The sequence below is a fragment of the Onychostoma macrolepis genome, chromosome 04, assembly GCF_012432095.1.
Source record: "Onychostoma macrolepis isolate SWU-2019 chromosome 04, ASM1243209v1, whole genome shotgun sequence".
Classification (NCBI taxonomy): Eukaryota; Metazoa; Chordata; class Actinopteri; order Cypriniformes; family Cyprinidae; genus Onychostoma; species Onychostoma macrolepis.
Genome location: NC_081158.1, coordinates 29,972,117 through 29,991,741, shown reverse-complemented (window position 1 = coordinate 29,991,741; position 19,625 = coordinate 29,972,117). Strand labels below are relative to the sequence as shown.

General features: G+C 37.3%; 1 protein-coding gene across 1 annotated transcript; it reads left to right on the top strand.

Moving 5' to 3' along the window:
• Positions 1 to 1,819: 1,819 nt before the first annotated feature.
• elk3 (ETS transcription factor ELK3) lies at positions 1,820 to 19,004 on the top strand. Its single transcript, XM_058772153.1, has 5 exons — positions 1,820 to 2,137; positions 10,897 to 11,105; positions 11,360 to 12,130; positions 15,492 to 15,614; positions 18,066 to 19,004. Exons 2-5 carry the CDS (start codon positions 10,899 to 10,901, stop codon positions 18,177 to 18,179), a joined length of 1,215 nt encoding a protein of 404 aa, XP_058628136.1. The 5' UTR covers positions 1,820 to 2,137; positions 10,897 to 10,898; the 3' UTR covers positions 18,180 to 19,004.
• The last annotated feature ends 621 nt before the right edge of the window (positions 19,005 to 19,625 follow it).

The window sequence follows — 19,625 nt, the reverse complement described above, 5'->3', positions numbered from 1 at the left end:
TAATTTTTGATTAGTAATATGCATTGCTAAGAACTTCATTTGGACAACTTTAAAGGCGATTTTCTCCAAAAAAAATTTGCACCCTCAGATTCCAGATTTTCAAATAGTTGTATCTCGGCCAAATATTGTCCTATCTTAACAATTACATCAATTTATTCAGCTTTCAGATGATGTATAAATCTTAATTTCAAAAACTTGACTCTTATGACAGGTTTTCTGGTCCAGGGTCACAAAAAAAAAAAAAATTGTAACCGTAATAAAAGACATAAAAATACATACAATTTAGCTTACGTTCTTCAGAGAGAGAGAAAGAGAGAGAGAGAAAGAATCAAACTGACCATTGAGATTTTTGCACTGTGAAATTATTGTAATGCACATACTCTCACGAATGGAAATTACGCGAAACTTAAATCTTATAATATTTAACGTAGACCTATTTATGCAGTTTCCCCTGGCTTTAATTGCATGATAATTTTTTTTTTTTTTAAATTCAACAAAAATATATTACAGTAATTACATTGTCACAACTTAAAAAAAAAACATTTATATAATTTTTAATATATAATAATAACCTTTCTATAATTCTATTATTAATATTATTATTACAACATTAATTGTAACTGTTAAAGTTTGACAGGCGTCAGTTCTTGTAAAGACGTTCACAGGCGCTTGTTGTAATGTCTTCACGCTCCACTAGATGGCGGAAAATGAACAGTCATTTTAAATACAGGGTAATTGCTGAGGTCATAATTGTTTTCATATGCCCCTTAAAATGTCAGTGTGTTAACATCTCGAGTGGACGGACTCAGGCCTATTCATTAATATCAGCCATTCAGTTATTACTTAAACAACATCAGTTAAATCAGAATTTAGAGAAGATGTTAAGAGACTGGTCAATTTTGTGTGTGTGTGTGTGTGTGTGTGCGTGCGTGTGCGTGTGTGTGTGTGTTTTGAAGGATCCGGCTTCCTGTCAGTGGATATCCCTCCAGGAAATCGGAAGATGGTTCCACCCCCCTGTGGAGCCCCATGCCACTAATTTACTAAGAGAGAGATTTATTTGTAGTAGCTACAGAAATATAGATATAGGCCTACGTTTTATTATTTGAGAGACATTTTATATGCTAATATCACTTGTTTATTTGCACTGATGGTATTTGCATTGCACGTGTCTACAGTCTTTTGATATGCCAATAAAGCATACTTGACGAGTATTTATTTATTTATTCAGTCATTTGCTCATTTATATAGGATAAATTAGGCTATTTTTTTATTATTGTTTTTTTTTAAATGTGCATATTTGTAGGAAAATAACATTGTAATATTTCTAAGCACTTTTATTAAGCTGGCAAAGCAAGTAACGCATTTACCGTTCTGAACCCGTAATCATATTCTCAGTACAAATTAAAATGTATTAATTTAGCTTGCGATGCCACAATAGAAAATTATTCGGCTAACCTTTTTAAAAATTTTTACAAATTACAACTCATTTTTTTGTCTAACAGATTGTTTAAAATCCTTTAAAAATGTACAAAAGTCACAATTTCAAAAGGAAAATCCACTCATTTCACAGAATGACCTATTTATTCTCTTTAAGATTTTCTTTCCACATATTTTTTTTCCTCCCTGATTTAGTAAAGTTATGAGGACATTTTCTAGCAACTTGATCCCCAAACGTCAGAATCAGACACACACACACACACACACACACACACACACAAAATGTGTGTAGAGGAAGGAACACGGCTCCTCCCGACGGGTCCCGGATAGGAAGAGGGTGACGTCAGTGCGCTCCGCTCGCAGCAGATTCAGATTACAGTATACTGCGTGCGCGCGCGTGTGTGCTTGTGTTCTTGAACGTCGGATGGTGGCTGGAGAAGGAAAAGCGTGTTTACACAGACGGGCCGAGCGCCTGGGGAATAGCGCACGGCGAGAGGAAGTGAGCCGGCTCGCTGTCTGCCTGCACCAACTTCCTGCTCAGAAAGAGAGAGAGAAAGAGAGAGAGAAAACAGTCGGGATCCCATTACAGTCCGACTGAGAGCTGCCGAGACGGCCGACAGCATGGAAAAACAGCGCATTATACGGAATTCTTTTTAATAAAGCGAAAAAGGACCCCAAAAAGCCTGACCATTACGCACAGGTATGTGAATAATCCATCCATGCTATTCGAACGTTTTATACATGTTTTTAAACGTGTAATTACTTCATAATAACACTGAAAGGAAGAAACCTTCCAAAGTACACGACTGAAACTTGATATCCCCAAAAAAGAATGAACGTATCCAAACGACGGAGCTGTTTGAAATGTTCAGAAGTGAGGTTTGAGACTTAAGTTATAAAGTAATTAACGTTTTAAAACGAATAGATCTCTTTTAGCAATAACAGCCACAGAAGACACTTCAAGTGTCCACCGTTCCCGTTACTTACGCGCAATTTGCGCACCGTTTACGCACGGCTGAGGAAAGTTTGAATACCTGTTGAGCTCACGATTTCGGGAAGTATATTCGAAAGATTTTGTTGGCTGTACTTTCGAAAACAGGGCTGCTAGAAAAGGCTGAAATCTGGCTCCTGGCGCTTTAAACGCACTAGTAGAGTTTCTGGTTTGTCTGGAAACAGCAGCAGACTAATTGCCATGCGCTTCCGGATTGAAACTGGCAGCAGACAGCATCTTGAAAATGAGTCATTGGGGCAAACAAAGAAACTTCAGTTCAGTCCTAGAGCTGATGTTACTCCTGCATCTGGATATGCTGGGGGTTATTTAATATGATTGGAGGAGATCGATGTTTGTGAGCCCAAAATGTGTTTGGAGACTTACTGTAAGTCAGACTTCAGAGAGCAGATGATGCTAGAGTTTCCTCAGATCTAACCCAAGATGTCCCCAAGTTCACCACAAGTGTCCTAGCACAGTAACCTGGTGAAGTTCATGTTCAACTCTGACAAGGAGAAAGTGTCCACATACATACTTTTGCTCTTCATTTTAAACTACCGTATTATCATTTAAAATGAGATCTTTTGGTTTTAAAAGCATGCTTGTGCCATCTTTCTTTAAATCGAATGCCACATTGGATGCAGTTTCCTTCTGGAGTTTTGGACACACTGCGTGTAAAGTCTACAGTCACGTTCCTCCTGTCTACTTCCTGTATTGTTAGATGGGTTAAATAAATTTGCAATTATGTCTTACATAGACATTATTTCAAACACAAGACATTTAAAATGCTCAGTGGTAAAACAAATAAACAATCAACTGTGATTAGTAGGATTATTATGTGGCATTTCAGTATTTTTTAGCCTTGTATTTGCCCTGAAATGGGTTAAAAGAGGAACCATCATTTTGATTAAACAGCCAGTTAGATTCATACAGTTTATTGCAAAATGCAGTAGTAAAATGCAGTGAAATCTAGTTTAATGTAATCAAGGAATGCTTTCCAATCCCTTTTTGACTATTATATTTATATTTTTATGCCATAATATTCTGTATTTTCCATGAAATTGCTTAAAAGAGGAACCATCATTTCAATAGAACAGCCAACTAGATTTAAAAGTTTAATGCAAGCATTCCAAAATCTAGATTAAAGTATAAGGAATGTTTTCTTTTTTGATATTTTGCTACTAAAAGCAATGATTTTTTAAAGTGTCTGCACTCTTTCTGAAGCCACTGCATGGACACAGACACGCCGCCAGACGTTCTCGGATCTGTCTGCGTAATTTCATGAGCTGCAGCTCTCTCTGGAGAAATGTGGTCGTGGAGAGAAGTCCTTCACGGCTCTCTTTTCTCCCTCTCTTCAGCAGGAGCTCCCTGAATTTTCCACTGCAGTCTGTGCGCGCAGGAAGAGCGCACATTTAGTCATGGCGAAGTAATGTCTGCGCACACCAACTAATCTCATTACGAGTTTCCGCTGGCGCTACAGTGGAGGGGTTTGTGAGCGCGACGGCAAGTTTGGTGTTTAAAAGCTGTCTGGGGGCCATTCAAAACACTGGGCTTGGGGTTTTGGGTCCAAACTGTCCCTGCGTGTCTGTTACATGAGTATTGAAGGGTGTGAGCGTGTCACTTTACGCTGGAGAGAGCCTGGAGTGCATCTTCTCACCTGAAAGATTCTCCTCTTTCCCCTGTTATATACACACACACACATGCAGTGTGTGAAGCTTTAAAAAGCAGCCTTATCAGGCAGTATACTGTAAGCCACTGGTTCTGTGTCTACAGACATGTTCCTCCTGTCTACTTCCTGTATGGTTAAATGGGTTGGATAGATTTGATGTGTGCAGGTTTTCTTGGTGTTTTCCATTGGCATTTTTTGAAAACAAGTTCCAAAAGAGTTTCTCACCTCTGGCGACCTGAGAAAAAAAGTTCAGCTGTACACTGAAAAATGACTTGAAAAGTGCAATTTTAGGTAGTAAATTTTGACCGTATAAAATTAAGCAAAATATACTTTTTAAAATAATATTAAATGCGTATATCTAAAATTCAAAATGCATCCGCAACTTGTAAAAATTGTAAAACTAAATAACATCTAAATTAATAATGAATAATATACATGAACACTGAAACTAACTACAACTATAGCTTATATTTTTGGTACATAAAACACAATTATGGTGGGTAATTTTTGAGCAGTAGAAAATGAACTCAAAACGCAAAATTAACAAAAGTGCAAATAAAACTGGCAAGTAGTGCAAAAACATGCCCTTAATTATTCATTCCCCAATGCATTATGGGAACAGTGCATTGTAAATGTAGGTAGATTATATTAAATGTTATATTTTTTGAAACCTTTTGCAAAGTTTTCTACTTTGAAACGAATATGAGACACCGTTATAGAAAAAAGTATTTGAGTAGATTTTAAAGTTCAGATAATTTATTGGAGAAAATAATAAATCTTTCCTGCTGTATTTACTTCACAACAAAAAATAACAATTTTTTAGTGTATCTTCTACAATGTAAACTCAGAAATCGAGAGTTTTTCTGTGGCAAATAAGCATTTAAAGTGGCAAAACAGTTTATTTTCTTACTGATGCTTAGGATTAGATGGTATCTGTAGACTTTTTTTTTTTTTTACATTTTCTGCACTATTTGGGAAAAAAAAAAAACATGGTTGAACAGCACTAAAAAGTACTACTCATATTGTTAAAATATTTAATAAACAAACATGATTGATTGACAAGCGGATGTTGAGAGACAGAATCCCTGTGGACCTACTGATGCCATCTAACTGTAAAAACTATGGATGATTCATTTATTTCATCCCAAATTTCATGCAGTGTGTGAAAACATCTTTAAACCCAATGACCATGAAGCTGATGCATGCCAGACAACGGCAGAAGAACAGAGCCAATGCAGAGCTATGTTCGAGTGTGTCTTTTTGTTTAGCGCACACTGTCTATTATTTATTTGTGTGTCTTAGAAAATCCTGGCTTAGGATTCAGACTTGGCTTCTGCACAGTTTATGTCATTGCTCATATTGAAAGATAAAAAAAGAGACTTTGCATGTACATTTTTCTTTTCCATTTTTCCCCTCTTGCGATAATCTAACAATTACTTTTACAGCCACGTTCCGTGCAGAAACCTCTCCAAACTGCCAAGAGCTTTTGAAATCAGCTCCCTCTGTTTATTCCCTTTGATTAGGGCAGTAAATCTGAGTATCAATGAGTCCGTTGATCATGGTGTCTCACACACAGCACGTCTGTCTTTAGACGTCCATATGGGCGAGAGGTTTGTGCCAGCATGAAAAGAGAAGAGGAAACCTCCCATTTGTGCCTTGTGTCCGTGTGGTCCCCGCGTTCCCGTGTTTGCTCCCCGCAGCAGGAATTCCTACCTTTCAGTTCGGGATCGGCATTCCCAGGAAGACGCCCTTCAAAGGAGAATTGGAGGAAGTCCTGATATAGACAGTTTTACGGTCGTTTAACGCAGATGCTCCGCTCAGAGGATGCTGGAGCAGGAAATGGTTTTATTTCACTTCTTTGGGGGTTTGGAAAAAAATAACTGGGTATGTGGCGTACGGCGAGCTTTCATGTTCTGCCCAAGAGTTAAGTATGAGATCTAACAGTAAATTGGTACATGAATATGTATAATGAGGTCTGTGTCACATATGTAAAAGACTATAGTATTCGATGAGCATGTGTGTGTGTGTGTGTGTGAGAAAGCACACAATACTTCCTGATAAATATCTATAGCCTGTATTGGCAGCATTTTCTGAGCACTTCCTCCTTTGTCACCACAGGTTTGGCCGAATCTTGCTGTTTGTGTCTCTTTACACTCCCTCTGGCTGATATTCCAACCAAAAGCATCTGAAAAGACAAAAATAAAAGTCTTGCACACCAAATTATGAAGCAGAAAGTCAACATGAAATCAAAATCTTAATACATGTTCCAGGCTTTCAGGAATTATCCACTGATTGTTATTCCAAAGTGAAAAAATGAGCATAATCTATCATCAAATTGTAGTAAAACTTTACTTATCATCAGTTGATTTCTGATGGATAATCAAGTGTCACATTACTACATTAAAATGTAATAAAATTTTATTTTTCTTATTTTCTTAAAAAAATTTACTCGTTTTGCAAACATTTTTCACAACCAATTGATTCCTGGTGAATAAAATCAAGCGTTTTATTCAGAAATGTCTATTCATCAAAATGTAATACATTTTTCTTTTCTAATTTTTCTTTCTTTTTTTTTTTACTCATTTTCCAACCATTTAAATATGTCGCATTACCAAATCAAAACGAAAAACAAACAAAACAAAAACTTTACTAAATTCTACTAGTAAAACTTTGGTTTTATTATTTTCTTACAATAAATAAACCAGGTGTTTTATTAGAAAATACGTCACTTTACTACATCAAAATTGAATAACTTTTTTTTCTTTTTAAATATTTTTTATATTATATTATATTATATTTACTCATTTTGCAACGATTTTTCAAAATCCTACTGATTCCCAAAGACAATATTCGGAAAAACATCACATTACAGAAGCATAATAATGTGTCACGAACACCATTTCATGTTGACTTAAAGTGTTTTAGGTTTGATTGTAGCCTGTCCTGTTAGAGTTTGGGGTCGTTTGCTCCTTTCAGCTCATTATTCGATCAATCCCTCGATGACTTCCAGAGCCGGCAGTTTGATGAGCGAAAACCCGGGTGAAAGTTTAAGCTTGTGTGTCTTTGTCAAAAATATGACAAAGACTTTCCCAAAATAAGGCCGTCTGCAACAAGGGAGTTCCACTTGGCCAATAAAACATGCTCCGTGTCAGAGCTATCCACACTAGTGAGTCAGCCAGCCTCGTTTCTCCATCTACCACTCCGTCTCGTTCGTTCCCTCCATCCATCCGTCTCGGGAGAGCATTGGCTCAGACAGCAGGAAGGCTGCAGTAAACGCCAGCCCGCCCTGTTTGACTGACTTACAGTTACCAAAGGGCATGATGTAACGCTAGTTAAAACTGAGGAGTTTGTTCAAACACACACACACATATTTGACAGCTTTGAATTAGAGTCAAACTGGTTTCCTTATGTCTATTAAACGCCTCTCAGACCTCAACCTGAGGTCCTTTACCGTTCCTCCACCCAGGTCTTCCTGCTGTCCTGCATCCCAGCACTCAACACCATCCCCTCAACTTTAATCTGTCTTATGCACCAGATATCCACTGAAAATAAGCAGAAACTCTGTGCTACAACATATTAAGTATATGCATGTTTCTTAAAGGGATAGTTCACCGAAAATGAAAAGTCTGTGGTCGTTCATGAGCCATCATGATGTTCCAAGGCCACTTAATTTGATCCATTCTGTGAAACACAAAAGGAGAAATTTTGAACAATGTTCATGCTGCTCTTTTTCATACAATGAAAACATGCTCTTATTGAAATGTGCGCATTTATGTGATCTTAGAAGACTTGACAATGCACAAATCATATTGGATTACTTATATGATCATTTTATGGTGCTTTATTTATTTGTTTGTTTGTTTATTTTTAAGCAACTGGTCTATTTCTATTTATTTATTTGTTTGTTACCATGTTATTATCTAAAGTGATTTTCATGATTTTTCACAATTAAAAATAGATAATTAAGCTATTAAACATATATATTTTTTAATTATTTATATTTAAATTAAAGATTTAATAACTGCACTTGAGAAAACTTTTATAGAAATATTAAGTAGCAAGTGTACTGAAAATACTTTTCTAATTTAATTAATTTATTTTAGTTATTTTTCCCTTGTTGTACGTTCCTAATTGTATATTGCATTTTATTTTAACTTATGTTAACTTGCCTGTTGTTTGAAAAGTAAAACGTTAGTCTTGTCACCATAAAAAGCACAATAAAACAATGAAAATGTCACATCCCCTGGTCAAAGTGTACAGGTTTTGTAATGTATATATAATTTTTATATTTCCTAAACTTTAACCAGAGATGTAGAGGAAGAGGTTATGTGAGTACACTAAGGGTAAGCATGTGGTTAAAGGGCATGACAACAGCGGTCACAGGAAGTGGCCCAAGCAAGATTTAAACTTCTGTAATGTTGGGCTTTTAACATTGAACCACTGCACCTTCCTGTTGGAGTCAATCCCAGACCGCATTGATGAAAAAACTCACTCCTGTTCATTAGAAAATCCTGTGTTGTCTAAATCTAAGTGTGTTTTTTTATGTTTTGTGCAGGACAGTTTAGCATCACTCAAATCATGTTGTCCAAACTATAAATGTTACAATGAAAGGCTCCGCTTATGTCTAAGGTTTCTTGAAGGAATGTGAGCAGATATCATTGTGCACATCCTGTTTCGTGAGATTGCAGCTTCCTGTCTGTGTCCAACCACAGCGCCAGAATATAAAGAGCACTTTTAGCCATTTTCTTCTCCGAAACCCATTCACAAAAACTGGACGATCTATCCGTCTTTATCTTCAACATGGGCAGCCATGGTGTATAAAGATTAAGTATGTGTGTCTGTGCATGTTGAACTAATTTTGGCAGTATTAAAGTATGATAATAACGGTTTGGGTGATGTGCAATCTGTTTGACTGCATGTTTTTTATTACTGTTATTCTGGATCAGCCGGTATTTTGATCAAATGGAACTAAGATATACACTATCGTTCAAAAATTTGGTGTTTTTAATGTTTTTGAAAGTCTCTTATGCTTACCACAGCTGCATTTATTGGATCAAAAATACAGTAAATAATATTCATAATATTGTGAAATATTATTACAATTTAAGATAATCATTTTCTGGTTTCATATATTTTAAAATGTAATTTATTTCTGTGATGCAAAGCTGAATTTTCAGCACCATTGCTCCAGTCTTCAGTGTCACGTGATCCTTCAGAAATTATTCTAATATGCTGACTTAATGCTCAAGAAACGTTTCTTATTATTATTATTATTAATGTTGAAAACAGTTGTGCTGCTTAATTTATTTTGGAAACCATTCTTTGATAAATAGAAAGTATAAAAGAACAGAATTTATTCAAAATAGACTTTTTTGTAACAATGTATTTACTGTCACTTTTGATCAATCCTTGCTGAATAAAATAATAAATTTCTTTAAAAAAACAAAACTAAATGACCTTTGAACTGCATTGGCGTTTTGAACTGAATTTTCATTTTTGAGTGACCAATACCTTTAAAAATTCCCTTTCTGCTTGTTGTAGGTTTTGGCTCTAGGTTTGGGACATTTTAACTATTTTGTGCCCCCTTAACCCACTTATGTCTACCTGGTCACTCGAATCTGTTGCTAAACAGGATCTTGTGGATAAACTCCATGTTTACCCTGTTAGTAATCTCTGTTCACCAGTGGGTGTATTTGCCCGCCTTTGAGCGGACACCTCCGTCCCAGAGAGTTCAGGAGCACGGTCGATGCTGGAACATGTTGCTTATTTGCAATTCATCCCCATGTCAGTCTTTCTGGCTGATAGCTCTTTGTTGTTTATGAGCCTGTGCGTTAATGTACAACAGAACAGGAAATGCTTGCAGAGTTTGTGGGAGGGCACTCAGGAATGACGTTTTTTTGTTCATGCGAGAGATGAAGAGTGCAGAGGGAAAAGGGGAAATTAAAGGAAGAGGATGAATTCAGGAGCGTTCTTTAATGTGGCCGTGTTTATACGGCTGATGCTCTGGCCTCTCCCTTTTCACCACTTCCTGTTCAAATATGAATATGGTTAAAGGAAGGTTTTTTTTACGAATGCTGTCAACTCCTGGAAGGATGTCTGATTATCAGATCAGTTGAAACAAGACGCCAGTCCGTGCTTATTCATAGACATATACTAAATTTGGCTTTGCGGTACCACAGCATCTTCCTTCAGATCCTTAAACCTTGTTAGGGTCATTAAACTTGTCCTCAAGCCACCTTTTCTTTCCAAATAAACACACAACACATGCAGACAGTGTGTAAATTTGGCAAATTTGAATTAGATTGAAACTCTTATGAAATTATGCCTCTCACTTCGGTTACAATGATACACACATTTTAAATCAGAACAAGAAGCAACAGCTTTGTTACAAAACAGCAACAGTGTTAAAAATAAAGGTTCTATATTGGCATTCTATGAAGAACCTTTTACATCTATGGAATCGCTCCTTAAAAGTTCTCAAAAGAAGCGTTTTTTCTTAGTGTTAATCAAAAGTAGAAGGAATGAATCAGTCAAAAATACTCACAAAATCACAAATTGAATTGCTCTACTGACCCCACACTCTTAAAAACAAAGGTTACAAAAATTGATTTTTCACAGTGAAAAAGAATAACCATTTTTGGTTCCGAAAAGAACTTTTCAGTGAACAGTAAAATGTTTCTTTAAAAAAAACAAAAACATTTAACTAGGTTCTAATTAGGTTCTAGAGCAAAATATCAGCCTGATTATGACTATTAAAATGTAAACTGTTAATGTTTATAATTTTACTTCTCTTGTCTGACAGATATGGAGAGTGCTATCACGCTGTGGCAGTTTCTGCTGCAGCTACTGCTGGACCAGAGCCATAAGCACCTGATTTGCTGGACGTCCAACGACGGCGAATTCAAGCTGCTCAAATCGGAAGAAGTCGCCAAACTCTGGGGCCTGCGCAAGAACAAGACCAACATGAACTACGACAAACTTAGCCGAGCACTACGCTACTACTATGACAAGGTTACACGCTCGTTTTGGATAAACGCAGCAATTTTACGAGGTGGCGATTTCTCGTAATGAATTCATACGGTGTGATTTGTATGGAGAAGTATGATTTTCCACCCCTACAACTAACCGTCAATGGGGCATTAGCAGATCATACTAAAACATACCACCAAGATTGTACAAATTCATACGAATTAGCCACAATTTCGGGGTAAAATAGTTACAAACTGCCATTTGAGTGTATTGTAATAATCCCTTTTCTTTTGCAGAACATCATAAAGAAGGTGATTGGCCAGAAGTTTGTATACAAGTTCGTCTCGTTCCCTGATATTCTGAAGATGGATCCCCAAGCGGTGGAGCTCGGTCGGGACGGGGGTCACGTCGCAGGGGGTGTCATGTTGCAGGAGGTGGAGTCAGATTGCGGCGAGGGGGAAGAGTCTCCAAAGCTGTCACTGTCATCGCTGAGAAGCCCCGCCTGCAGGAACGAGTATCTCCACTCTGGTCTGTACTCATCCTTCACAGTCAGTTCCCTCCAAAGCCCGCCTCCGCTGCTGCGTCCAATCAAAGTCGAGAAGCAGCGAGGGGGCGAACGAGGGGATGAGGGACAAACGGTGATTCGCTTTGTCACAAATCGATCAGAAAAGGTCGTTCCCCTGGCTTCCTCGCCGCCACCTGCATGCGCGGAGGTCTTCTTCGCTTCAAAAACCTCCCCTTGTTCATCCCGTAGCCCCTCCCCTTCTCATAGCCCTGTCTACACGCTGCGGCCGGCGCGCAGCCCGGAGGCTCGCATAGACGAATCAGAGCAGAGCGCTCAGCCTCTAAATTTATCATCCGGCCACAGGGAGCGAGCCCAAAATCGGGCCACGCCCCCCGAGAGGAGGACCGGTAGCAACGGACTGCCTCCCAAAGCTCGGAAACCCAAAGGGCTGGAAATCTCCGCCCCTTCCATACTGCTTTCAGGAAGTGACTTGGGCTCCATCGCCCTCAACAGCCCAGCACTGCCCTCAGGGTCACTTACACCAGCCTTTTTCACTGCACAGGTATTAAACTGTGTCACATGTACATTTACATTTTCACATGTATATTTATGTCACACATACATCTGTTTCCTAATGATCAAAGCAAAGGATTTTTCTAAAATATAGAAAGAATATGATGCCTTCTTTTGGCTAATAGCAAATAACCCCAGACTGCATAGCGACAAGCTCAGTCAAAGAGAAAGAAATGTCAAATAAATTTCATTCAATACCAAAAATTACTGATAAAGAAAAAAATTTACTATTTTACACAACATTTGTGTGCTATGTAATTTTATACTTCTGTATTAGAACAGTGTAGTTAGCTTAGCAACATGCTAATGTAAAGCTGTATTTAATTGATAGTGAAAATGGTGAAAATTGAATGTCAAAATGCTTACATTTATGCTTATATTTAACTTAATATCATACATTATAGATTAAAATTGTTCAAATTTAAATAATAAATTACATTTTAGACAATATTTTTATGTTATGCTCATTAGAATATTGTGTAGTTAGCTTAGCAACATGCTAATGTAAAGTTCTATTGGATTCAGTTGTGAGAAGGCAAGGCAGCTATGTTTTTAACAAATTGGTAATATTGGTCTAATTATGTTAGTGATGACAAGGCTAATTTTATCATTCTCATACATTAGAATTGTACTTATATTTAACAAAAGTATTAACAAAACCGTTTTTGTCTAAGTAAAAACAGACTATTTATTTCAATATGCTAGTACAATATAAATGCAATGTATTTTTATACATTTTTATGACAAAGTATCATGTTGTTAGCTTAGCAAGAAGCAAATTTTGTAGTATTTAGTTGCTGCCTGTGTAGAGCTTTCGGATTAGGTTTCATTTCGTTGTAGGAAATTTTCTAGGTTTTGGAACTGAGCTATAAATGAACAAAAACATCCTCTCCGGCACTGTTTATAAGCCTTCAACAGGTAACAAATAGACAGGGCACACACCTATACTGGTAATACAGCTATTCTATGAGATGTTTTGGTCTTTACTGGGTGTGTTGGAAGAAATGCGTGGCAGGCAGACAGGTTTTTAAAAAGAGGTAGAGAGAGACAGGCAGAGGAAAAAGACAGACAGAATGGCATAAGCAAGAAAAGAGAGACCTGTAAGTAAAGCCATATGTCTGTAATCTCACACACTACAGCATAGTGACACAGGACAGAGAAAAACTGAGTGAGAACGAGAAATTGATTTCACATGCTGCCCTATAGCCACAACCTGGTGATCCAAAGTCCATGACCCATGGGAAGCTACATGCTTGTGTGGATTTTTTCTCCCACTTTCTCTCTTAAAGGGACAGGTCACCCAAAAATGAACTTTCTGTCATTGTTTACTTACACTCATGTTGTTCCAAATATGTATACGCTGTTTGATAAGTTGCACGAACACAGACGTTTCATCCTTGTCCAGTGTCTGCGCTATTTCTCTCCAAAAATTGTACACATTTAAACTAGAGTTTCCAATATCTGTTAATCCCGTTTGTCATCACAGGTGTCTATAGGGGCTTTTGCACTGGAGGAACCTTTTCACAGTTCCTAGAACTATTGGCGGAAGTTCCCGCTTTTTGGCACCGCAGGAACTAGGAACCTTTTTAGTTCTAGGAACTCCATTTAGGGGAACTAAATTAGCTCCTATATCAGAGTAGGGTCTAAAACAGTTATATAGGAACTATAAGTGACGCAGTGTACACTGATTGGCCAAACGCATACGAAGCACCGACTACCCAGCATTTTTAAAAAGGCATTTAAAAATATTTACTCCACGAACATGGAAAACCACGATAACGGCACTTACCTGTTGTCTGCGGCATTGTGTTCTTTTCTTTTCTGAGTTCCTAGAACTATGTGGTAAAAGACAAGTTAAGCTGCTCGAGTTCTCAAGGGGATGTTTTTCTGTCTTAAATATCAGCCTGTTAATTTTTTGACAGGAATGAAAATGAGGCTGTGAGGGGACAGTGTGTTCAATGGTTTGTACTGTTATTTAACAGCATGCTGACTGTCCAGCTGATGAAACGTATTTTTGAAAAAACCTTTCAGCAGACAAAAACTCCATAAAACCGTTTTGAAAGCGAGAATTACGAAATCTAGGACCTTCATACACTGTGTGCCATTGTAAAGACTGTGATGGTGTGTGCACACCAAAAGCAAATTTAATTATTTGTGCACAAGTAGATAACATACAAAGTCAATGCAAAGACGTGAATTCGCGCAGGGCACCGCGGATGACGCAAATTGGGCAGTGTGATTGCCACGAACGCACAATATGCTTCAATCGCATCTTCTGCGCAAGTTGAAAAATTTCAAGCAAGAGAGTGGAAAATTCGCAAGACGCATTGTCATGCAAGACAATCAGTGAAGAGCTTATTGACAAGTCCAGTTTGACATGTCCGGTTGTTTCAGAAAATGGAGGAGAGCATTATGGGATGATTTTATTTGGGCGATTGAAACAAAAAACATCCTGCGAGTAATTTAGAGTGATAACACGATGAGAATATTCGCTTCGTGTTTGGTGTGTACACACCATAAGTCCATCCATCACAGCCTCATTTACATTCAATACGGCGTCTAACCTGACTAAGTTCTATTGTATGACTTCAGAAAGATCGAAATATATAGCATAAGCCATATGGACTAATTTTACGGTGCCTTTTTGGAGCAATGTTGCCAAATCCGCAGTTTTCCCACGGAATTGGGCTATGTGTATTTTACCCCCAGAACACAATTGGGCTAGTTTTGAGGAGCAATTAGGCGGGTTTTGTTGTGAAAACCTGGCAACCCTGTTTTGGAGGGCCACCTTCAGAAAATTGAAATTGGGACAATTGTCCACAAAAGGCAAAGTTAAACAGATTTTGAATGACATGAGTTTGAGCACATGACGGAAGTTTAATTGGGGGTGAATTGTTGCTTTAAACATACTGAAACATCTACAACAGCCAGACAGTTATTTCATAACACCAGATTGAGCAAAATGCTCCATCTGCTTGGACAGATAAAAGTGTCAACTATGTCCAGGACAGTCATCCTACCGCTTGCAGGCATCGCATTTGTGCTACATACCATTGACGCTCCAAGTTTGTCCTGTTCAGGTGAAAAAATCTGGGAAGATTTTTTTAAAGGGGTTCTCAGACTACTTGTGCATGACAGGCTTCACATGCTATCGCCTGCAAACTGATGCAAAGACGTGTCTAGACATGCAGAGACTTACTTTTGTCTTTTCAAAGTTTCAAAAAGACACTGGGATTTCGTGATCCATGACTTCAGTGACTAATACAAATAACATCTCATGTTCCTGTTCCCCCCTTTCACAATACCTCCCCTACTCCTCTCTCTCTCTCTCTCTCTCTCTCTCTCTTCAGACTCCCTCTGGTTTGCTGTTGACGCCCAGTCCTCTCCTGTCCTCCATTCATTTCTGGAGCAGCCTGAGTCCCGTAGCCCCTCTCAGCCCCGCCAGGCTACAGGGCCACGGGTCACTCTTTCAGGTACGCACAAAACATTCTCAAACCTATAAAAAGAGGAATTTGAATGTGAGGATGTTTTAGCACTGACATGCGAGTGTGTTTTAGAAAGTGATTTGCTTGTCTGTTTTGCGAGCGTGTTTGTGTTTGGTGTCATGTTTCAGCCTTCATGTGAGCGAGAGGGGAAATCCTGTGGATACTTCCTGTTCTGGCCCGGGGGAGAGTGAGTGTGTAGGGAGGTGTGTGTGTGTGTGAGTGAACAAAAAAGACAGAATGCAAACTGTATATTTATGCTCATCTTGCTTTTTTGAGGGGAGGGTCCAGTCTTTACTGTAAACATTGCTAGCCAGCAGGAAACCATTAAGGTAACCACGGGCGACTGCTTGGCTCCGCCTTTACAGGAATAGTGTCAGTTCGTGATGTGCACTTTTACTACCGCACACACACACACACACACACACACACAGACAGACGTACACTCACTCCCCCACTCTCACTTCCTCCCTGGGCGGCCGTAGTGGGAGATTTCTGGTTGGTCACATGATTGTTGTTCCTGCCGTCATTGGCTGCAGTGGAAAACTTTTGTGGCACGTCTGGCTTTTTTTTCTTTCACAGTGCAATTCTTCTTCTGGTTTTTTTGTTGATTTTTCTATACCTGTAAAACAAATACCAGGAAAAATAGATGCTTTTGAGATGTTTTTCAATCCGGGAAATGGATTTACTGGTGTGTGAGTGTGTGCGTGTATTAGGGTTTGGAAATAAGCTACAGATGTTTCCTCTCTGCATTGGATATGGGGGAAAAACAGCTTCCTGTTAAAAAAGGGAGGGGGTGATAACTGAAAAAGACTCTGTCTGTGTGTATAGTCAGCTCTCACATAACAGGAAGTTCCTCTCCTAGCGCTACCGTGATGGACTACGAGTGTGTTTGTTTTCTGAACCACAAAGACAGGGTGTTTTTTTTTCACCTCACTGAGGTGTATTAGGGAGATATTTACAGAAACTTAAGAAATGCCCAGGTATTCTTTCAAAAATCAAAAGAAGTAAATGATATGGCTTTTTGTTTTCTTTGTTCTTTTTTGAAGTCCGATTTTAAGGATATTTTGGTGGCATTTGTTGTACTGAATTCAGTTGATGGTATTTTTAGAATTGAAAGAATAAAGTAAATAATTTAATCATTTAAAAAAGAAAGTCGCCAGAGAGAATGATATTCATTTCTGTATTACAGGAATACGATTTCTGGGGGAAATATCATCACAATGCCAAAATTAGTCCAACAGGCTTGTTTGTTTGTTTGTTTATATTCATCTTTATTAGGTTATAATACAATAATCATTTAATCATAATATAATAATTAAAATAACAATACTACTGCTACTACTACTACTACTACTAATAATAATAATAATAAAGGACTCACGTCCATTTAACCTGAAAATCAAAAATAAATAAATAAATGAATAAATAAATAAACAGAAACTGTTAAGAAATGCCCAGGTATTCTTTCAAAAATCAAAAGTAGTAAATTATATGGCTTTTTTTTTTCTTTGTTCTTTTTTGACGTCCGATTTTAAGGATACTTTGGTGGCATTTGTTGTACTGAATTCAATTTATGGTATTTTTAGAAATGAAAGAATAAAGTAAATAATTTAATCATTTAAAAAAAAAAAAAAAAAAAGTCGCCAGAGAGAATGATATTGATTTCTGTATTACAGGAATACGATTTCTGGGGAAAATGTCCTGAAAATGTCATCACAATGCCAAAATTAGTCCTACAGGCTTATTTATTTGTTTATTATCTTTATTAGGTTATCATAAAATAAACAGTTAATCATAATATAAAAATTAAAATAATACTGCTACTACTACTAATAATAATAATAATAATAATAATACGGGTAATAATAATAATAATAATAATAATAATAATAAAGAACATGTCCATTTAACCTGAAAATCTAAAATAAATAAAATAAAGTAAATGAATAAAATAATAATAATGAAATGTAGTATTTAACCTCAAAATCTAAATTAAAGAAATAAAAAGTATTAATAATAACAATGATAATAATAATAATAATAATAATAAATTTAACAAAGAAACCTATAAGGAAATTCCCAGGTAGTATTTAACCTGGAAATAATAAAAACCAATAATAATAATAATAAAATATATCCTAACATAAGGAAATTCCAAGCTAGTATTTAACCTCAAAATAAAAAAGCAACACCACCAACAATAATAACAATAAAATATTTCTAAAATATAATTTACAAGATTGACAAGATTCAACCATTATGATGTGTAAACTATTATTTGATCCAGTTAATTTACTGTTAGATGACATTTCCTGATGCAATCATTTAAATGTTTCCCCCACCCCACTATAAGGCATTTGTTGTATAGTTAGTAAACATAGCATATGAAGACATGTGTAACATTACCTCAATGTCCTGTTTGCTTTCTGACTCTCACAGTTCCCCACCCTGCTGAACGGGCCGCTCCCGGTACCCCTCCCCAACCTGGACTGTTCATCATCCTCCTCCTCCTCCTCCTCTCTCCTCCTGTCCTCCAGCGCCCAGAAATCCTGATTTCTGGACACTCCACAGACCCCTCCCCAGAATTATCCCTTTACTCTCACACTAAGAAGGAATTATGGACCTTCGTGTCATTTTTGAGCCAGACTGCACTTCACCCCCTTGTGGCCACCTACACCTATAGCACCCTTCAGTTCTGGACCAGCAAACTGTGTGTTTTCTTCTTTAACTCAGGCTGCAATCCAAACAGCTCACCAAAATTCCTCCGCAAGCTCTTAAAATAGGGAATTATGATGAGGTAATGCCAAAGAACATGAAGTGTCCTTTTGAGAAGATGGTGAGTCATTGGAAACGGAGCCTTAGAGAATCTGCATCCTGGAGAACGTGTTCAAGACTGGACATTTTGGCAAGTTATTTTTCATAATCTCAGTTTCGGATAGAAACAAACAATGCTGGACGACGTAAAACACGTTTTAAACAAAACTTCAGCGTTCCCTACTGTTCTCCATTCCTAAGGTGCTTCAACTGGAAAGATCTCGACCAGTTCAAAAAGAAGAAATGTTTAAACCATATTAAAGGAATCTCATTAGCATTTAAGTCTCTTTTTTTAATCTTTCCGAGGCTGTGAACCGGGTTTCTGTTCGTATGTTGTTTGTCTGGTATTGTATTGTATAATATTGCGTTGTATGCACTGTGCTTCAAATGTACTACCGGCTGTGCCTTTTTTTTTTTTTTTTGTAAGAATTGTTTATTTGTATTATTTTCCTGCTTAAATGCGTTTTTGTAATAGACGAAATTCCATTTCAATATTGGAAAGAAGAGCTTTGTAATAGCTTCTGTTTTTTTTTCATTAATGAATTGATTAAAAAAAAAAGTGTATTCTCCTATTAATTTTATATTTTTTTTGCTTTTCAAGAGTCAAGAAAATGTGCCTTGTGTTTTTAAAATAAAAACAAGCATTGAATGCGACGCAACGCTCTCGCGTCTGAACAAACACCTTGCGTTAAGTAGATGAAATGCACACAGACACACACACAAATATAATAAACAGACGACAGAGAGTTCGCTGTATGAAACAGACCATGTTTACTTCACTGATTAAGAGAAATAAATATCTGCAGTACAAAGAGTTAAACGGTCAATTCAGCCGACAGCTGGGACTGAGAGTGTCAGTGTTTCACGGAGGCGGAGCTTACAGGACACCACGCACTCCATGCGTCACGTATACACACGCAATCACGCACACACTCACGCACGCATCTCCAGAAACAATCGACTCCGATTTGACAATATTAATCAACATCTGTCAGTTCAAAAAAAAAACAGTCATCTAAAATCTGTTTGATATCTTCTGCGTACTTCATGTTTATAAATGCAGGGAAAAAGAAACATTGGTCCAATGCTGCTGTCAAAAGTTTTTTTTTGTTGTTTTTTTGTTATTACTTTTTTCTTTTTATACACACAATTTCGTTTTCTCTTCTGAATAAAATCAAGCAAAAA